Source organism: Ascaphus truei, chromosome 6 (assembly GCF_040206685.1).
Source record: "Ascaphus truei isolate aAscTru1 chromosome 6, aAscTru1.hap1, whole genome shotgun sequence".
NCBI classification, from domain to species: Eukaryota; Metazoa; Chordata; class Amphibia; order Anura; family Ascaphidae; genus Ascaphus; species Ascaphus truei.
In genome coordinates, this window is record NC_134488.1 from 121337789 (window position 1) to 121357259 (window position 19471).

Below are 19471 nucleotides of genomic sequence, written 5' to 3' on the forward strand. Positions count from 1 at the left end.
CGTATCTACACTAAACTGGCTGCATCTGTATGCGCGAATCTACACTAAACTGGCTGCGTCAGTATGCACATATCTACACTAAACTGGCTGCTTCTGTGTGCGCGTATCTACACTAAACTGGCTGCATCTGTATGCGCGTATCTACACTAAACTGGCTGTGTCTGTATGCGCGTATCTACACTAAACTGGCTGTATCTGTATGCAAGTATCTACACTAAACTGGCTGCATCTGTATGCGCGTATCTACACTAAACTGGCTGCATCTGTATGCGCGTATCTACACTAAACTGGCTGCATCAGTATGCGCGTATCTACACTAAACTGGCTGCATCTGTATGCGCGTATCTACACTAAACTGGCTGCATCTGTATGCGCGTATCTACACTAAACTGGCTGCATCTGTATGCGCGTATCTACACTAAACTGGCTGCATCTGTATGCGCGTATCTACACTAACTGGCTGCATCTGTATGCGCGTATCTACACTAACTGGCTGCATCTGTATGCGCGTATCTACACTAAACTGGCTGCATCTGTATGCGCGTATTTACACTAACTGGCTGCATCTGTATGCGCGTATTTACACTAAACTGGCTGCATCTGTATGCGCGTATTTACACTAACTGGCTGCATCTGTATGCGCGTATCTACACTAACTGGCTGCATCTGTATGTGCGTATCTACACTAACTGGCTGCGTCTGTATGCACGTATCTACACTAAACTGGCTGCATCTGTTTGCGCATATCTACACTAAACTGGCTGCGTCTGTATGCGCGTATCTACACTGGCTGCACCAGTATGCGCGTATCTACACTAAACTGGCTGCATCTGTTTGCGCGTATCTACACTAACTGGCTGCATCTGCATGCGCGTATCTACACTAACTGGCTGCATTTGTATGCGCATATCTACACTAAACTGGCTGCATCTGTATGCCCGTATCTACACTAAACTGGCTGCATCTGTATGCGCATATCTACACTAAACTGGCTGCACCTGTATGCGCGTATCTACACTAACTGGCTGCATCTGTATGCCCGTATCTACACTAAACTGGCTGCATCTGTATGCCCGTATCTACACTAAACTGGCTGCATCTGTATGCGCGTATCTACACTAACTGGCTGCATTTGTATGCGCGTATCTACACTAACTGGCTGCATCTGTATGCGCGTATCTACACTAAACTGTCTGCATCTGTATGCGCGTATCTACACAAAACTGGCTGCATCTGTATGCGTGTATCTATCTACACTAAACTGGCTGCGTCTGTATGCGCGTATCTACACAAAACTGGCTGCATCTGTATGCGCGTATCTACACTAAACTGGCTGCATCTGTATGCGCGTATCTACACAAAACTGGCTGCATCTGTATGCGCGTATCTACATTACTGGCTGCATCTGTATGCGCGTATCTACACAAAACTGGCTGCATCTGTATGTGCGTATCTACACTAAACTGGCTGTGTCTGTTTGCGCGTATCTACACTAAACTGGCTGCATCTGTATGCGCGTATCTACACTAATTGGCTGCATCTGTATGCGCGTATCTACACTAACTGGCTGCATCTGTATACGCGTATCTACACTAAACTGGCTGCATCTGTATGCGCGTATTTACACTAAACTGGCTGCATCTGTATGCGCGTATCTACACTAAACTGGCTGCATCTGTATGCGCGTATCTACACTAACTGGCTGCATCTGTATGTGCGTATCTACACTAAACTGGCTGCATCTGCATGTGCGTATCTACACTAAACTGTCTGCGTCTGTATGTGCGTATCTACACTAAACTGGCTGCATCTGCATGTGCGTATCTACACTAAACTGGCTGCATCTGTATGCGCGTATCTACACTAAACTGGCTGCATCTGTATGCGCGTATCTACACTAAACTGGCTGCATCTGTATGCGCGAATCTACACTAAACTGGCTGCATCTGTATGCGCATATCTACACTAAACTGGCTGCTTCTGTATGCGCGTATCTACACTAACTGGCTGCATCTGTATGCGCGTATTTACACTAAACTGGCTGCATCTGTATGCGCGTATCTACACTAAACTGGCTGCATCTGTATGCGCGAATCTACACTAAACTGGCTGCATCAGTATGCACATATCTACACTAAACTGGCTGCTTCTGTATGCGCGTATCTACACTAAACTGGCTGCATCTGTATGCGAGTATCTACACTAAACTGGCTGTGTCTGTATGCGCGTATCTACACTAAACTGGATGTATCTGTATGCATGTATCTACACTAAACTGGCTGCATCTGTATGCGCGTATCTACACTAAACTGGCTGCATCTGTATGCGCGTATCTACACTAAACTGGCTGCATCTGTATGCGCGTATCTACACTAAACTGGCTGCATCTGTATATGCGTATCTACACTAAACTGGCTGCATCTGTATGCGCGTATCTACACTAAACTGGCTGCATCTGTATGCGCGTATCTACACTAAACTGGCTGCATCTGTATGCGCGTATCTACACTAAACTGGCTGCATCTGTATGCGCGTATCTACACTAAACTGGCTGCATCTGTATGCGCGTATCTACATTAAACTGGCTGCATCTGTATGCGCGTATCTACACTAACTGGCTGCGTCTGTATGCGCGTATCTACACAAAACTGGCTGCATCTGTATGCGCGTATCTACACTAACTGGCTGCGTCTGTATGCGCGTATCTACACTAAACTGGCTGCATCTGTATGCGCGTATCTACACTAACTGGCTGCGTCTGTATGCGCGTATCTACACAAAACTGGCTGCATCTGTATGCGCGTATCTACACTAAACTGGCTGCATCTGTATGCGCGTATCTACACTAACTGGCTGCATCTGTATGCGCGTATCTACACTAACTGGCTGCATTTGTATGCGCATATCTACACTAAACTGGCTGCATCTGTATGCCCGTATCTACACTAAACTGGCTGCATCTGTATGCGCATATCTACACTAAACTGGCTGCACCTGTATGCGCGTATCTACACTAACTGGCTGCATCTGTATGCCCGTATGTACACTAAACTGGCTGCATCTGTATGCCCGTATCTACACTAAACTGGCTGCATCTGTATGCGCGTATCTACACTAACTGGCTGCATTTGTATGCGCGTATCTACACTAACTGGCTGCATCTGTATGCGCGTATCTACACTAAACTGTCTGCATCTGTATGCGCGTATCTACACAAAACTGGCTGCATCTGTATGCGCGTATCTATCTACATTAAACTGGCTGTGTATGTATGCGCGTATCTACACAAAACTGGCTGCATCTGTATGCGCGTATCTACACTAAACTGGCTGCATCTGTATGCGCGTATCTACACAAAACTGGCTGCATCTGTATGCGCGTATCTACACTAAACTGGCTGCATCTGTATGCGCGTATCTACACAAAACTGGCTGCATCTGTATGTGCGTATCTACACTAAACTGGCTGTGTCTGTATGCGCGTATCTACACTAAACTGGCTGCATCTGTATGCGCGTATTTACACTAATTGGCTGCATCTGTATGCGCGTATCTACACTAGCTGGCTGCATCTGTATACGCGTATCTACACTAAACTGGCTGCATCTGTATGCGCGTATTTACACTAAACTGGCTGCATCTGTATGCGCGTATCTACACTAAACTGGCTGCATCTGTATGCGCGTATCTACACTAACTGGCTGCATCTGTATGTGCGTATCTACACTAAACTGGCTGCATCTGTATGCGCGTATCTACACTAATTGGCTGCACCTGTATGCGCGTATCTACACTAAACTGTCTGCGTCTGTATGCGCGTATCTACACTAAACTGGCTGCGTCTGTATGCGCGTATCTACACTAACTGGCTGCATTTGTATGCGCGTATCTACACTAAACTGGCTGCATCTGTATGCGCGAATCTACACTAAACTGGCTGCGTCAGTATGCACATATCTACACTAAACTGGCTGCTTCTGTATGCGCGTATCTACACTAAACTGGCTGCATCTGTATGCGAGTATCTACACTAAACTGGCTGTGTCTGTATGCGCGTATCTACACTAAACTGGCTGTATCTGTATGCAAGTATCTACACTAAACTGGCTGCATCTGTATGCGCGTATCTACACTAAACTGGCTGCATCTGTATGCGCGTATCTACACTAAACTGGCTGCATCAGTATGCGCGTATCTACACTAAACTGGCTGCATCTGTATGCGCGTATCTACACAAAACTGGCTGCATCTGTATGCGCGTATCTACACTAAACTGGCTGCATCTGTATGCGCGTATCTACACTAAACTGGCTGCATCTGTATGCGCGTATCTACACTAAACTGGCTGCATCTGTATGTGCGTATCTACACTAAACTGGCTGCATCTGTATGCGTGTATCTACACTAACTGGCTGCATCTGTATGCGTGTATCTACACTAACTGGCTGCATCTGTATGCGTGTATCTACACAAAACTGGCTGCATCTGTATGCGCGTATCTACACAAAACTGGCTGCATCTGTATGCGCGTATCTACACTAAACTGGCTGCATCTGTATACGCGTATCTACACTAAACTGGCTGCATCTGTATGCGTGTATCTACACTAACTGGCTGCATCTGTATGCGCGTATCTACACAAAACTGGCTGCATCTGTATGCGCATATCTACACTAACTGGCTGCATCTGTATGTGCGTATCTACACTAACTGGCTGCATCTGTATACGCGTATCTACACTAACTGGCTGCATCTGTATGCGCGTATCTACACTAACTGGCTGCGTCTGTATGCGCGTATCTACACTAAACTGGCTGCATCTGTATGCGCGTATCTACACTAAACTGGCTGCATCTGTATGCGCGTATCTACACTAAACTGGCTGTGTCTGTATGCGCGTATCTACACTAAACTGGCTGCATCTGTATGCGCGTATTTACACTAAACTGGCTGCATCTGTATGCGCGTATTTACACTAAACTGGCTGCGTCTGTATGCGCGTATCTACACTAAACTGGCTGCGTCTGTATGCGCGTATCTACACTAAACTGGCTGCATCTGTATGCGCGTATCTACACTAAACTGGCTGCATCTGTATGCACGTATCTACACTAAACTGGCTGCATCTGTATGCGCGTATCTACACTAAACTGGCTGCATCTGTGTGAGCGTATCTACACTAAACTGGCTGCATCTGTATGCACGTATCTACACTAAACTGGCTGCATCTGTATGTGCGTATCTACACTAAACTGGCTGCATCTGTATGCGCGTATCTACATTAAACTGGCTGCATCTGTATGCGCGTATCTACACTAACTGGCTGCATTTGTATGCGCGTATCTACACTAAACTGGCTGCATCTGTATGCGCGAATCTACACTAAACTGGCTGCGTCTGTATGCGCGTATCTACACTAAACTGGCTGCACCTGTATGCGCGTATCTACACTAAACTGGCTGCATCTGTATGCGCGTATTTACACTAAACTGGCTGCGTCTGTATGCGCGTATCTACACTAAACTGGCTGCGTCTGTATGCGCGTATCTACACTAAACTGGCTGCATCTGTATGCGCGTATCTACACTAACTGGCTGCGTCTGTATGCGCGTATCTACACTAAACTGGCTGCATCTGTGTGCGCGAATCTACACTAAACTGGCCTCATACAATACGTGTTTGTGTTTTTTTTTAAACTTTCTTAATTTGGACTTTAATTGTCACATAATACTGCACTTGGCAAGCATCATACCAAACCCAGTGCTATTAACTAAGAATGAATAGACTTCAACAATGATCAGTATACCTTTTTACAGCAAAGTATCAATAATCGTATATTAACAACAAAGCTGTAGTGTTCTTGTTATATTGTTGTAATTGTTTGTTGCTGGCTTGATGCACCCCACCTCATACCACATTTCTCACCCTCTTCAGTGGCTGCCAAGGATGTGACAGGGGAAGAAGATTCTGAAGCGGTATATACACTGGTGATAGAGCCAACACCACAAGAGCTCCCAGCTCTAGAAACAGTGGCTCCTCTTCAACAGCCACGTGAAGCTCCACGTGCAGCCACGATGAGCGTTCCACAGGAGACCATGCAGCCCCACCTAGCTCAAGTTACACATCGGAAGCAAGTGATGCGCAAACTAGCTCCGCTTCACCAGGACAAGCACAGGGCAACAGGAGCTTTCGGGCTCACACAGCACTCTGCTAAAAAGAGCTGCTTTGGATCACAAAATGATGAGGCCCATACAATTCCAATACAAAAAGAACGACTCAAGGCCAGCAAGGCAAATAATGCCACCCAGGAAAAAAATCTGTCACATAACCGTTTGGGAACCAATATGACTAATATATCCTCACAAATCCAAAATATTAATGCCCAGGTGTGTGGCCTGGTATATCAGGCCATCGCTATCTTGAGACCCAAAACACCATGTACCCCAAGTCCAGAAACACCTCCTGTGTCAACAGCTAGTACTCCTACTACCATCACCCCGCTGCCCTCTCCTGTATATAGAGGTGCGCGCACCCAACAAGATGGAAGACACAGAACTCACCAAACGTGGCAGGACCCCATCCCGGCTAAGAGAGGGGGCGGAAATAAATGTGTTTATACCGCCAATGTTGTTTTTTGGTTGTGCTCTTGCACAATTTGTTTATAAATAAATCTTACTGACTACAAAACATTGTATTTCCACACGTATCACGAGACGGCATGTGGGACGGGGGATTGTATCACGAGACGGCATGTGGGACGGGGGATTGTATCACGAGACGGCATGTGGGACGGGGGATTGTATCACGAGACGGCATGTGGGACGGGGGATTGTATCACGACACGGCATGTGGGACGGGGGATTGTATCACGAGACGGCATGTGGGACGGGGGATTGTATCACGAGACGGCATGTGGGACGGGGGATTGTATCACGAGACGGCATGTGGGACGGGGGATTGTATCACGAGACGGCATGTGGGACGGGGGATTGTATCACGAGACGGCATGTGGGACGGGGGATTGGGCACAATAGAAACGGGGCAGTGGGTCATGTTGGTGGTGGTGGCAGGTTTGGTGTTTTCTGCTCCCGGGGTATCTTTGTCTAGATAAATTAATTTAATGATTAATAAAGGAAAATTTGGCATTGTGGGGAAGGTAATGAATAATATTTAGTGGATGAAGCCCTTTCAGCAGGCAGTAAGGTTAATAAATGTATACATATACAGTGGCGGCCGCCTTTACCCTAGTGCGGCCGTAGCGGCGCAACTCTGATAACCGCGGGCAGATGCAGTATGTTTTTTTTTCCGGAGTGTATTGCGGTATTTTAGCGCTCGTAATATTAGCATTTTATTAGCGCTGTCTGCAATACTGCAATACCGTCTAAAAACTCAGGGGGGCGTTCTCGAGCTGTTGTCTTGGAAGTCTAATACTTTAGCAGTTCAACCTACGTCAGTACACAGTCTGCGTGTGCGCGCGCAGTAATTGTAAATTTGCATATTTATACATGCATGTGCAGTGCTGTATGTCTCATTTGAAAATTGTTGAAACGCATAGGCGTGTGCTGTAACATTATCACATTTCGGCATATACAGCGCTCTCCCCTCACTCGCCCCCGCACACACACAGGATAATTTACTGCACTGCAGTATTTCAACTTCTTATCTTATCTACAGCACAGTACACCTCTCCCACACCATTCCTTTGAATGTGTGTCTTTCTGGTTTCAATCACATTCCTGCTTGATAGCTGATGATTACTGCGCATGCGTCTGTAAGTTAACCACTGCTTGCTTGCAAAGTTCAAGAGTGAGTGACCAAAAAAAAATATTTTTTTTTCCCCTCATTTTTTTTTAATTTTCTCCACAAGCCTGCCTAAACTATCTTGATATTACGATTTTCAATCTGTGCTGTAGCTTTTGACTGCGACACTGTGCGTTTGACTGCACATGGTTGATTTGTGTGCTTTTTATGTATATGGGGGTGTAGGGATCAAATTATTATGATGATCTGCCTTTTGAAAATATGTCATTTCTTTGAACTGCAGTACAGCTAATCCTTCATGCATAACCCCGATTGGCTGGCATCATTCCCTTTAAGTGACGTCATGTAAAAAAAATTTTTTTTTAAAGTCGGAACATGGTTTGAACAGCCAATCAGGTGGCTAGTAACCATTTTGAGGCTAACTGTGATGTCACAAGCCTTATTTAAGGCCGTGACGCCTCATTTGAGCCCAAGAAGATGACGAGACAACATCGGTTGGGATTTACCATGGAGTTTTTTGGATTGACAGATGAAGATAGAAGATAAAGAAGATGAAGAAATGGTGACAGATGAAGATAGAAGGTGATTAAAGAAAGAAAAAAGAAGATTTGGGTACCTGATCCGAATCTTCATGGTGGATGGCATCGGATGCTGTTGGAGGCCTTCAAGGTACGTGAGCTTCCTGTTAACCCGGGAGTCGGAGGGCCACCGCTTCTAATGGTAAGTAATATATTCAATGTTTGTAAATGTCTCTTTTTACAGGTTTATTCTTTGGATGTGTTTTTTGATTTTTTGGGGGAGGCACAATGACTGATAATATATTCATCTGTACCACTTTAGGGTACAGATTAATACATTATTATGACAATATTTGGGGGGCATTTGTGGCTTGGTATTGCTGTTGGTTTTTTTAATTTCAATTTCTTATGTGGATGTGATTGTTTGTTTTTTTCCTGCTTAATGGTAATAAAATGTTTGCGATTGGTGTTCGTTTGTAGTTAATGTTGTATTATGTTAGCTAATGAGTTTTATGGTTATTTCAGATATTGTTTGAATTTATGTATTTGTCTTTTTATGTATACATTCATTAATGTTGTAGTAATTCATTGGTTTGATTGGTTAGTGTTACTATTCATTTTGAGTTGGTTTACGAAATAATTGGTTTCATTGGTTAATGGTTTCATTAATTCATTGTTGATGTTGTTACTGCTTGTATTCATTGGATTAGCTGGCCACTGTTTTTATTTACTTTATTTAGGTATGCTAATGCAGTATTTAATAATGGGCAAATAATCTATTATCCATATCTGGATAATAGTTATTTTTCACATAATTGTACTGTATGTGTTAAGGGGGTGTATTTAGTTATAAATATTGTTTAGTATTTTTGTAGGTACAACATTGGTACCGCAGGCCCACGGGTACGGACCCTGGGACGGCCGTGGGGTCAGCCGGGGACAACGCGCGACTCCCGGCCTCCCTCGGGGACCCCCTCGGGGTCAGCCGGGGACACCCGCCAGCCTGTTGTATGGGTGTTGCGCATGCAAAAATGTAAAGCAAGAAATTTTTCAAAGTCCAGCTTTATTTCCGTCTACCTTGAGCTGACGTGTTCTGTTGAACGCAACTTTCGCGTATGCTAAGATTACGTAGCTTAGTGCATCCCGCGTAAGGGCAGAATTTAACGCAAACAGGGTAACGAACGAGCAAAGTTGGACTTAGAAAAAAGTCAGTTTTAGAGCGCAAAGTGCCTGTTTGCGTGGCTTAGTGCATCGTGTTCAGCGCAACATCACGTTCTAAGAGCACTTTGCGCTCTAAAAACGACTTAACGGAGCTTAGTGCATGACCCCCTTTGTATCTTTGGTCCTCTTCTGCTGCACTGACAGAGATTAAATGAATCCCTGAGCTGAATCTTCGCCGATTGATCACAGGAGAACGGATCGATCGGCAATTTAGCATCGGCAACTTATCATTGTGTGGATTGTATTGATGCACATATTAAAGGTAAAAAAAAAAAGTTCAAAACGGCAGCTTGGACTGCTGCTTTAATTCTACTTACAAACAATCACACACAGCCCCTGCAAGCGCAAAATCAAAACCCACCACACCATATATATATATTTGTGTCAAAAGGAGCACTACTGGGATTATGACCTGGTGTATATAATACAATATCTGTTTGTATTTTAATAAATGAGGGTCATTTAAATTCTTTGGCCAAAGCATTTGAAGCTAACAAATCACACCAAAGTATCCCCTCTTCTATAAGTCCTAACACTACTGCACCCGCAAAAGCTCCCCTAACCTCTCTAATTGAGGGAGAACTATCTTAGTAGACTGGTCATTCACAGGTGTGTAACAAGAACTGCAGATTTGAATGATTTTCAGCCTTTGGTGCATTACTGAGATCCGGGAAGGTATGTGTGCATTGCTTTGGCGTGTATGGTCACAACTCATCAACTATACTTCAAATATTAACAAGGAGTAAAGTTAACATTTTTTATTACGTTTATCAAAAACAATGGCTTGTGAATATTCCACCTTTAACTCTTTCCGACCCTGTCCAAAATATTAATTGTCTTCCAGAACAGAGTGAGTGCCTTTATAGTAGGGACATTAGAGGCATTTTTCCATACAGTGGCGGCCGCCTTTAATCTCCTGCGGCCGTTTCCCCGCAATTTTTGAAATCGCGGGCAGATGCGGCATGTTTTCAGCCGTTTTTGGGGCCGCGGGCGCTTTCAATGTTAAGCGCCATAAGCGCTGTCTGGGAAATGCGGCTGACGCGCGGCCAAGTCCGTGAGAAATGGAAAACATCCCCGATTTTTTTGGGGGGGATGTAGGAGGTTAAAAGGGGCCGCGGCTGTATGTGTAATGAGAAAAGTCTGATTATTTGTATAATTCTCTTTCTATTAATACCATCTGAACAGTAAACTTACTGACCAGGCTCGCTTACTTGCACTTGTTCACTATTGACTAATCCGCCAGAGCGATGTCAAAAGCTACATAATCTGCTCCCATTTTCTATCATCTGTATGTAATGAAAATCTGCCATCACATCTGAACCTTGTCTGGAAAAATCATTACATTTTTGCATTTAATAAATCGAATCAAAGAATCTCCTGCTAAGCCCCCTCTCTTTGCAATAACGCCCAATCCTTGATGAAAAAAAACCATGAAAAATGAAAAAATGACATGAAAAAAAAACCTTTGGGCCACAGGAGATGAAAACAAAATATAGTGTATGCGGTAAATGAAAAGAGGAAAGTCCAGCTGTAATAATCTGCTCTTACAGGGCTGATATTCAATGCAGGCAGAGTTGATAACCCAAACTGGCAGGAGAAGATCTTTGTCCACTTTGCTCTTTGAGGGGAAAAGGATCCAAACTGCTGGGCTCAACTTTGAAGGAGAGTGAATCACAGCTCCTGGACTCCCTCCCCCCCCCCCCCAATATGCATTTACATGGTACATGAGGTTGAAAAAAGACGTACGTCCTGCAAGTTCAACCTTTGCTAAATTTAGACGACAGATACTTGATCCTATATCTGTACTTACAGTATATTGATCCAGCGGAATGCTATCATCCAATGATATCTCATAAGGGGAAAAATAAACTCCTTCCTGACTCCAAATATTGGCAATCAGATTACAGTTAGTCCTCGCTATCCGATGGTCCGTTATCCGTCAAAATGGCGTATCTGACGCCGCATAATGCAGTTCGCTGGACGCATGATCCAATGTCGGAACAGCTTATCCGCCGCGGAGTAACATGGACCCGCAATTCGATGGTCCGTTATCCGACGGTGGTTTGCGGGACGGATTCCGATGGATAAGCAAGGACCGCATGTACTCCCTGGATCAACATGCTTCCCATGTTTAATTATTTGGTGCATCCCTGAATACCTTTCTTTTCTAAAAAATGTCCAACCTTTTCTTGAACACATCTATTGTATCTGCCATCACAGTCTCTATGGAGAATGAATTCCACATTGTAACTGCCCTTACTGAAAAGAACCCTTTCCTTTGTGGCTGGTGAAATCTCCTTTCCTCTCACCTTAAATGTATATCCCTGTGTCATTTTTACTGCCCTTGGGATAAATAGTTCTTTTGAAAGCTCTTTGTATTGTCCCAGAAATATATTGGTATATAGTTATCATAGCCCCTACTAGACACCTCTTTTCTAATATAAACAAATCTAATTTATCAAACCTCATAAATCTGAATTTCCGTCCCCTTTATTAATTTGGTGGCTCTTTTCTGCACTTTTCTAGTTCCATAATGTCTTTTTAATGGACTGGTGCCCAAAACTGTTCTCCATATTCAATATATCCAGGGGAAAAGACACAGGACACCTGAAATAGACATAACACATTCAGGAGGAGGTGTAAGGATTATCAGGAGAGATTAGGTAAAGCAGTAACAAAAGTTATTGGGCTATGTATACAAATATATGTAGTTTGTGTAACAAAATACCAGAACTAATTGCTATAATGGCAAGGGGTGGTTTAGCTATCTGGGCTATTTACTGAGTCATGGTACAATGACAATTTTACATAACTGGGTTACACTCTATTTAGAAAGGACTGGTTAGGAAGGAAGGAGTTGTCCTAAAGTACTGGAGTAAAGATTAAGACACTGAGTGAGAAGCTTGTCAATCATACTGGGGTGATATACAGATCTCCAGAACAAGAGGAGGAATTGGACATGGTGTTAATAGAAGACATCCCTGGAATGCCAATGAAAGGAGAGGTCATCTTTATAGAATTTGATCTGCCAGATGTGGGCTGGCATGTCCAGTGGCGGGATTGAAATTTCTTAATGACTGGTTCTTACCTGGGCAACAGGCGGCGTCTACCAGCATCTTTTCCCAGCATATCTCTCCTCAAAATGGCTGCGTGGCATCACATGGCACCGTGTTCCCATGACAACGCGACGCCCTGACGTCACATAATGTCTAGTTGCCATAGGAACAGATGTCACGTGATGCAGTTACGTCATGTGGCGTTCCATTTGTCATGGCAACGTCGCGCCATTTGACGCTGCGTGGCCATATTGAGAAGAGATATGCAGGGAAAAGATGCTGTTAGACGCCACCCACCGCCACAGGTAGGAGAATTAAGCACCAGTTTGGCGAACTTGTGAAATTTTAGTAACAGGTTCACACGAACCGGTGCGAACCGGCTGAATCCCACCACTGGGCATGCCCCTCTTGTGGGTTCAGAAGCAGGGACATACTGGATTCCTTGCATGACTATCTTTCAAGCAATTGGTGAGGGAGCCCACTCACAATAAAGTAACCCTGGACTTAATACTTACAAATGGTATCAAAGTCCAGTATCAGATATCATTGTGGAAGAGAGGTCTTAGTGATCATCCATCAGTGTGGTTTAGTATGAAGACAGAGGCGACATAAGGAAAAGAAAGTGAATATGGAGCTCAAAGGAGGTGGTGTCAGGTTTGTGCGCCTACACACAAGTGCAGAGAAAGGGAAGGGACCCTGTACGAGATGTGTGCAGAGGTACGCAATGGAGACTGGTTTTAAGGTGAAATGAAATAAGGCTTTATTGCGCCTGTTGCTTTAAACACAGCAAACATGTGAAAATCCACAAACAAAATCTGCTCCACATTGGAATATATTTACACTTGTAGTCCAGCGATTCACCAGCCCAAATCATAGAGACATTTATATATATATATATATATATATATACAGTGTTCGACAAATCACCCAAAAATCTACTCGCCCAACCAAAAAATCTACTCGCCACCTAGTCCCGCCCCCAACCACGCCCCCAACCCGCCCCTAGTCCCGCCTCCAACCCCGCTTTAAAATAAAATATATAAATAAAATAAATGTAATAAATTCCTAGTCAGAACAACATTAGTTTTTGACATAAATGTATTTATTGTATTACATTATACTACAATTAGTCCTTGTTACGTGTGTGTGCGTGTGTGCGTGTGTGCGTGTGTGCGTGTGTGTGTGTGTGTGTGTGTAAATGTCGGATCTAGAAATAAAAGCCAGGTGTGAATGACTAGTTTCCTGAACCTCTTAACCAGTGTCTGGTCATCCCCGCTTCACAATATCTAAAGCAGCAATCCCGCATGGGATCTTACCTGATCCGCAGTCCCTCAATGTCAAGGTACCCTCATTCCCGCAATGTTATACATTGGAGGGGAGGTGTTTCTTACCTGTCTTCTGGGTTAGGGGGGGTTCCGATGTCTTCTGTGTAAAGCTTGAGTCAGGGCTGGAATAAAGCAGTGTAGGTTATTTCGGTGTAGTATAGGGCAGTTAAGATATATAGGGTAAATAAGAGATCCAGAAACAGAGTGTGAGACAGACAGAGAGAGGGTGAGAGAGAGAGTGTGAGAGAGAGAGAGAGAGAGAGAGAGAGAGAGAGAGAGAGAGAGAGAGAGAGAGAGAGAGGGGGGTGAGAGAGAGAGGGGGTGAGAGAGAGAGAGGGTGAGAGAGAGAGGGGGTGAGAGAGAGAGGGGGTGAGAGAGAGAGAGAGAGAGGAGGTGAGAGAGAGAGGGGGTGAGAGAGAGAGAGGGTGAGAGAGAGAGAGAGGTGAGAGAGAGAGAGAGGGTGAAAGAGAGAGAGGGAGAGAGGGCGAGAGAGAGAGGGCGAGAGAGAGAGCGAGAGAGAGAGAGCGAGAGAAAGAGGGCGAGAGAGAGACAGAGGGGTTGATTGGGTGGGGTGGCGGGGTGATTGGGTGGCGGGGTGATTGAGTGCATCTCCCATCTCTTTCTCTCCCCCCCCCCTGCATCTCCCATCTCTTTCTCTCCCCCCCTGCATCTCCCATCTTTCTCTCCCCCCCCCTGCATCTCCCATCTCTTTCTCTCCCCCCCCTGCATCTCCCATCTCTTTCTCTCCCCCCCCCTGCATCTCCCATCTCTCTCTCCCTCCCTGCATCTCCCATCTCTTTCTCTCCCCCCCTGCATCTCCCATCTCTTTCTCTCCCCCCCCCTGCATCTCCCATCTCTTTCTCTCTCCCCCTGCATCTCCCATCTCTTTCTCTCCCCCCCGCATCTCCCATCTCTCTCCCCCCCTGCATCTCCCATCTCTCTCTCCCCCCCTCCTGCATCTCCCATCTCTCTCTCTCCCCCCCTGCATCTCCCATTTCTCTCTCCCCCCCCTGCATCTCCCATCTCTCTCTCCCCCCTGCATCTCCCATCTCTTTCTCTCCCCCCCTGCATCTCCCATCTCTCTCTCTCCCCCCCCCCTGCATCTCCCATCTCTTTCTCTCCCTCACCCCTGCATCTCCCATCTCTCTCTCCCCCTGCATCTCCCATCTCTTTCTCTCCCTCCCCTGCATCTCCCATCTCTCTCTACCGCCCCCCTCTGCATCTCCCAGCAATTGCCGCACTGCTAGCGAGCGGCTGTGAGCGGGCTCCGGGTGGGGAGAGCGAGCCAGGGGGAGGGAGTGCCGGGAACCGGAGGGAGGGCCGGGGAGCGGCAGCACCGGGGTGCCGAGGGAGGAGCCGGGGAACCAGAGGGGGAGCCGGAGTGAGGCAGAACCGGGGTGCCGAGGGAGAGCCGGGGGGAGGGAGTGCCGGGGTGCCTGGGGAAGGAGTGCCGGGAACCAGAAGGAGGGCCGAGGGAGGCAGAACCGGGGTACCGAGGGAAGAGGAGCCGGGGGAGGGAAGGCAAGGGAGAGCGGGAAGCCACATGGCCTGCGACTGCTTTTTTTTTTTTGTCAAAGCCCCGCCCCCGGCATCCCATCCAATCCCCTGCAGCACACAGCTCTCGTCCTCCCGCTCTCCCTTCGTGCTAACCTGCGGCGACGCCAGAGTCAGGGTTGCACCGGAGCATGTCCGCTCCCCGCTCCCCTCTCAGACGTCCATCCCGGGCATCCCTGTCAGTTCTCCCGCCGGTTGGTGATTGTGCGGCGAAGCTTGTTTCAGGCGGTCCACTTGCGGTCGGCAGCCATCTTGGGAGCCTCAGGGGATCTCGGTCGTAGCTCTCGTTGATCAAGAGGAATTATTTATTTATTTATTTTTACATTTGAAAATTTTGGCGCGAGCAGGGGAAAATTAATAGAGCCGCAGAACGACTCGCCAGCGGCCTAAATCCACTCGCCACTGGCGTGTGATTATCATTAATTGTCGAACACTGTATATATATATATATATAGTGTGACAAACGGCTTACTCCGGGGCTCCGTCGTTTGTCCGGGACTGTTTAGAACACGGTCTTTTAGGGTAGGTTAAATGATGAGGCGTCACGTACTGTTCCTTTAAACAGGCTATGCCTGGTTTATTCAGTCCCAGGCACTGAGACTGCCACAGTGCAAACAACAGAAAACAGATCAAAACAAAAGCTGCTCACCTGAGCGATAACTTAACTTAGATATCCCTGACTCAGGGTTGGAAGTGGCTTTTCCACTTCCAACATCAAAACACGGTACTTTTGCAGTCTTACACAAATGAACAGAAAGATTGAACCTGTTTGGGGAAGAGGCTTCTCCCCTCTGTAGTTCAGCAGCCTTTCAGCCTCCTGGCTCTTGTGGGGAGACCAGAGCAAACAGGAAATCAGTCTTTCATACCTGATTCCTAATTAGCATGACAGGTGACAGAAATCAGGCAGCAGACAAACTCTGGTCTGGATCTCTCATCCCTCAGTTCCAGCGCTTGCCAAACTGTGGGATGGAGTGTATGTATTATAAGGCTGCACTCCCAGGCCAAACAGGATAGAAACTGTCTAGTATCCTGGGAGCCCTATATACGGAATTTATTACCATCCCCTGGTTTCTGTCACATATCCTCCCCCCCAGCTCAGACCTCGAGGGATGAGCGACCATGGATATTAGGGAGTGCATCCTTGACAACCCGTCAGCATTGCCATGTTTGTGCCCTGACCTGTGTTCCACAGAAAATTTAAAGGGTTGTAGGCTTAGGAACCACCTGGTCACTCTAGCATTCTTTTCCCTGTTTTGACACATCCAGGTAAGGGGTGCATGATCTGTGACCAACCGGAATTTTCTCCCCAACAGGTAGTATTTGAGCGTCTCTACAGCCCACTTTATTGCGAGACACTCTTTCTCTACTATGGAGTAATTTTTCTCCTGGGGATTTAGTTTCCTACTTAAATAAAGGATGGGGTGCTCCTCACCTTGAGACTCCTGGGAGAGTACCGCCCCCAGCCCTACCTCAGATGCGTCGGTTTGGACTACGAACTCTTTGGAGAAGTCAGGTGTGACCAACACTGGTTGGGCACAGAGAGCTTCTTTCAGGCTTCTAAAGGCCTGTTCGGTTTCGGGGGACCACTTTACCATTAGCGGTCCTCTTGCTTTTGTGAGGTCAGTTAGTGGGGTTGCCTTAGTTGCAAAATTGGGAATAAACCTTCTATAGTACCCAATTAAGCCCAAAAAGATCCTTACTTGTTTTTTTGTAACTGGCCTTGGCCAATTTTGTATCGCCTCCACTTTGAGTGTTTGGGGTTTGAGTAAACCTCTGCCAATAGAATATCCCAGATACTTGGCCTCCTCCAGACCAATAGTGCATTTAGCGGGGTTAGCAGTTAGTCCAGCAGACCGGACTGCGTCAAGCACAGCTTGGACCTTTGGAAGGTGGGATTGCCAATCTTCACTATGGATTACCACATCATCCAGGTAGGCGGCAGCATACCGAGCATGTGGTTTTAAAATTTTATCCATCATTCTTTGGAATGTGGCGGGAGCTCCATGTAAGCCAAAAGGCAACACCTTATACTGAAAGAGGCCGTCTGGGGTTGAGAAGGCTGTCTTTTCTTTTGCCCTTTCTGTGAGGGGAACCTGCCAGTACCCTTTTGTTAGGTCTAGGGTTGTGAGATATCGGGCTTTGCCCAGTCTCTCTACAAGTTCATCTACCCTGGGCATAGGATAAGTATCAAATTTTGACACCGCGTTTAGTTTCCGGTAGTCATTACAAAACCTTGTTGTACCATCTGGCTTTGGGACTAAGACTATAGGGCTGTTCCACCCACTTTGGGATTCCTCAATTACACCTAGTTTTAGCATTTTTTTAACCTCTAAACTTATAGCCTTTCTTTTGGCCTCTGGGATTCGGTACGGTTTAAGGTTAACTCGGACCCCCGGTTCAGAGACTAAGTCATGTTCAATTACGCTAGTTCTACCTGGCCGTATAGAGAAGATTTCTTTGTTTCTTTTCACTAAATTCTGAACCTCTCGTTTCTGATGAACAGACAGTGTTTCAGCTATGCTAACCTCTGGGTCAGTTTCTTGATTCTCTGACGGACCTGGGGGTACTAGGGTTAACAAGACTTCTCTATCTTTCCAGGGCTTGAGTAGGTTTATATGGTAAATTTGCTCAGGTTTCCTCCTACCTGGCTGTCTTACCTTATAATTTACTTCTCCCACTCTTTCCAAGACCTCATATGGCCCATGCCATTTAGCAAGGAATTTACTCTCCACGGTGGGAACCAGAACTAGTACCCTATCACCTGGAGAAAAAATTCTGACCCTAGCACCCTTATTATATGTATTCCTCTGTGCTTCTTGAGCTTTCTCCATGTGTTCCCTCACTATGGGTAGGACTGCAGCAATGCGGTCCTGCATCTGGGCAACATGCTCTATTACACTTCTGTAAGGGGTAACCTCGTGTTCCCAAGTCTCTTTGGCTATATCCAGTAAGCCCCTTGGGTGTCGGCCATACAATAGTTCAAACGGGGAGAAGCCTGTGGATGATTGGGGAACTTCCCTAATGGCAAATAACAGGTACGGTAACAAACAATCCCAGTTTTTCCCATCTTTATCAACCGCCCGCCGTAACATGCTCTTTAAGGTTTTATTGAACCTTTCCACTAAACCATCTGTTTGTGGATGATAGACTGAGGTTCTCAGATGCTTGATTTTTAGGAGTTTACATAGCTCTTTCGTTACTTGGGACATAAATGGTGTTCCCTGGTCAGATAGAATCTCTTTAGGAATCCCGACCCGGGAAAACAGAACTACTAACTCTTTTGCTATGTTTTTAGCTGAGGTGCTACGTAGGGGAACTGCCTCCGGATATCGGGTGGCATAATCTAATATTACCAATATATGCTGATGTCCCCTAGCAGGCTTTATTAGGGGTCCTACTAGATCCATAGCAATCCGGTCAAATGGTACCTCTATTATGGGAAGGGGTACCAATGGGCTGCGGTACGCCTTGAACGGGGCGGTGATCTGACATTCTGGGCATGAGGAACAATAATTCGTAATTTCTGCCAGAACCCCAGGCCAATAGAAGCTTCGGAGAACCTTTTCTTTTGTCTTTTCCACCCCTAGGTGTCCCCCCAATGGATGACTATGTGCGAGGTGTAATACTACGTTACGGAATGTCCGTGGTACCAACAATTGTTTAGTTGTAACTGATTTCCTTTTATCAACCCGATATACTAGGTCGTTCTCTACCTCGAAGTAGGGGTAAGCAAGTGACCTATCTGGTTGGCCAGGAGTACTATTCTTGTCCCGTATATTTCCCCTTGCTACCGCTAATGTGGGGTCCTCCCACTGGGCCTTCTTAAAACTCCCAGGACTGACCTCTAGGTCAGCGAGGGTCTTATCCGGTTCTGGGGTGGTAAGTGTCTGCTCAACATCTTGATTTGGGGTATTCCCTACCAAAGTAGTGATGGGGAAGGGAATTTTACAGCACTCCTCCTTTTCCCCCTTCTTATTTGGGCCCTCGTCAACCTCCATTTCTGAAAAAGGGAAAGGATTTGTTTCTTCTAATACTTC

General features: G+C 46.0%; 1 protein-coding gene and 1 long non-coding RNA gene across 3 annotated transcripts in view; one reads left to right on the forward strand and one right to left on the reverse strand.

Moving 5' to 3' along the window:
* The window catches only part of TYROBP (transmembrane immune signaling adaptor TYROBP), a 42091-nt gene extending 35424 nt beyond the window's left edge, over positions 1 to 6667 (forward strand). The window contains exon 5 of one of the 2 annotated variants that reach the window (XM_075603231.1): positions 5934 to 6667. In XM_075603231.1, the coding sequence (XP_075459346.1) occupies positions 5934 to 5951 (18 nt within the window). In that variant the 3' untranslated portion in view covers positions 5952 to 6667. The remainder of the gene's footprint in view (positions 1 to 5933) is intronic. The other variant, XM_075603228.1, reaches the window with a different exon arrangement.
* Positions 1 to 19471, reverse strand: part of LOC142496565 (uncharacterized) — a 62103-nt gene that overhangs the window by 12306 nt on the left and 30326 nt on the right. The window contains exon 2 of the long non-coding RNA XR_012802059.1: positions 8377 to 8474. This is a non-coding gene — a long non-coding RNA (uncharacterized LOC142496565). The remainder of the gene's footprint in view (positions 1 to 8376; positions 8475 to 19471) is intronic.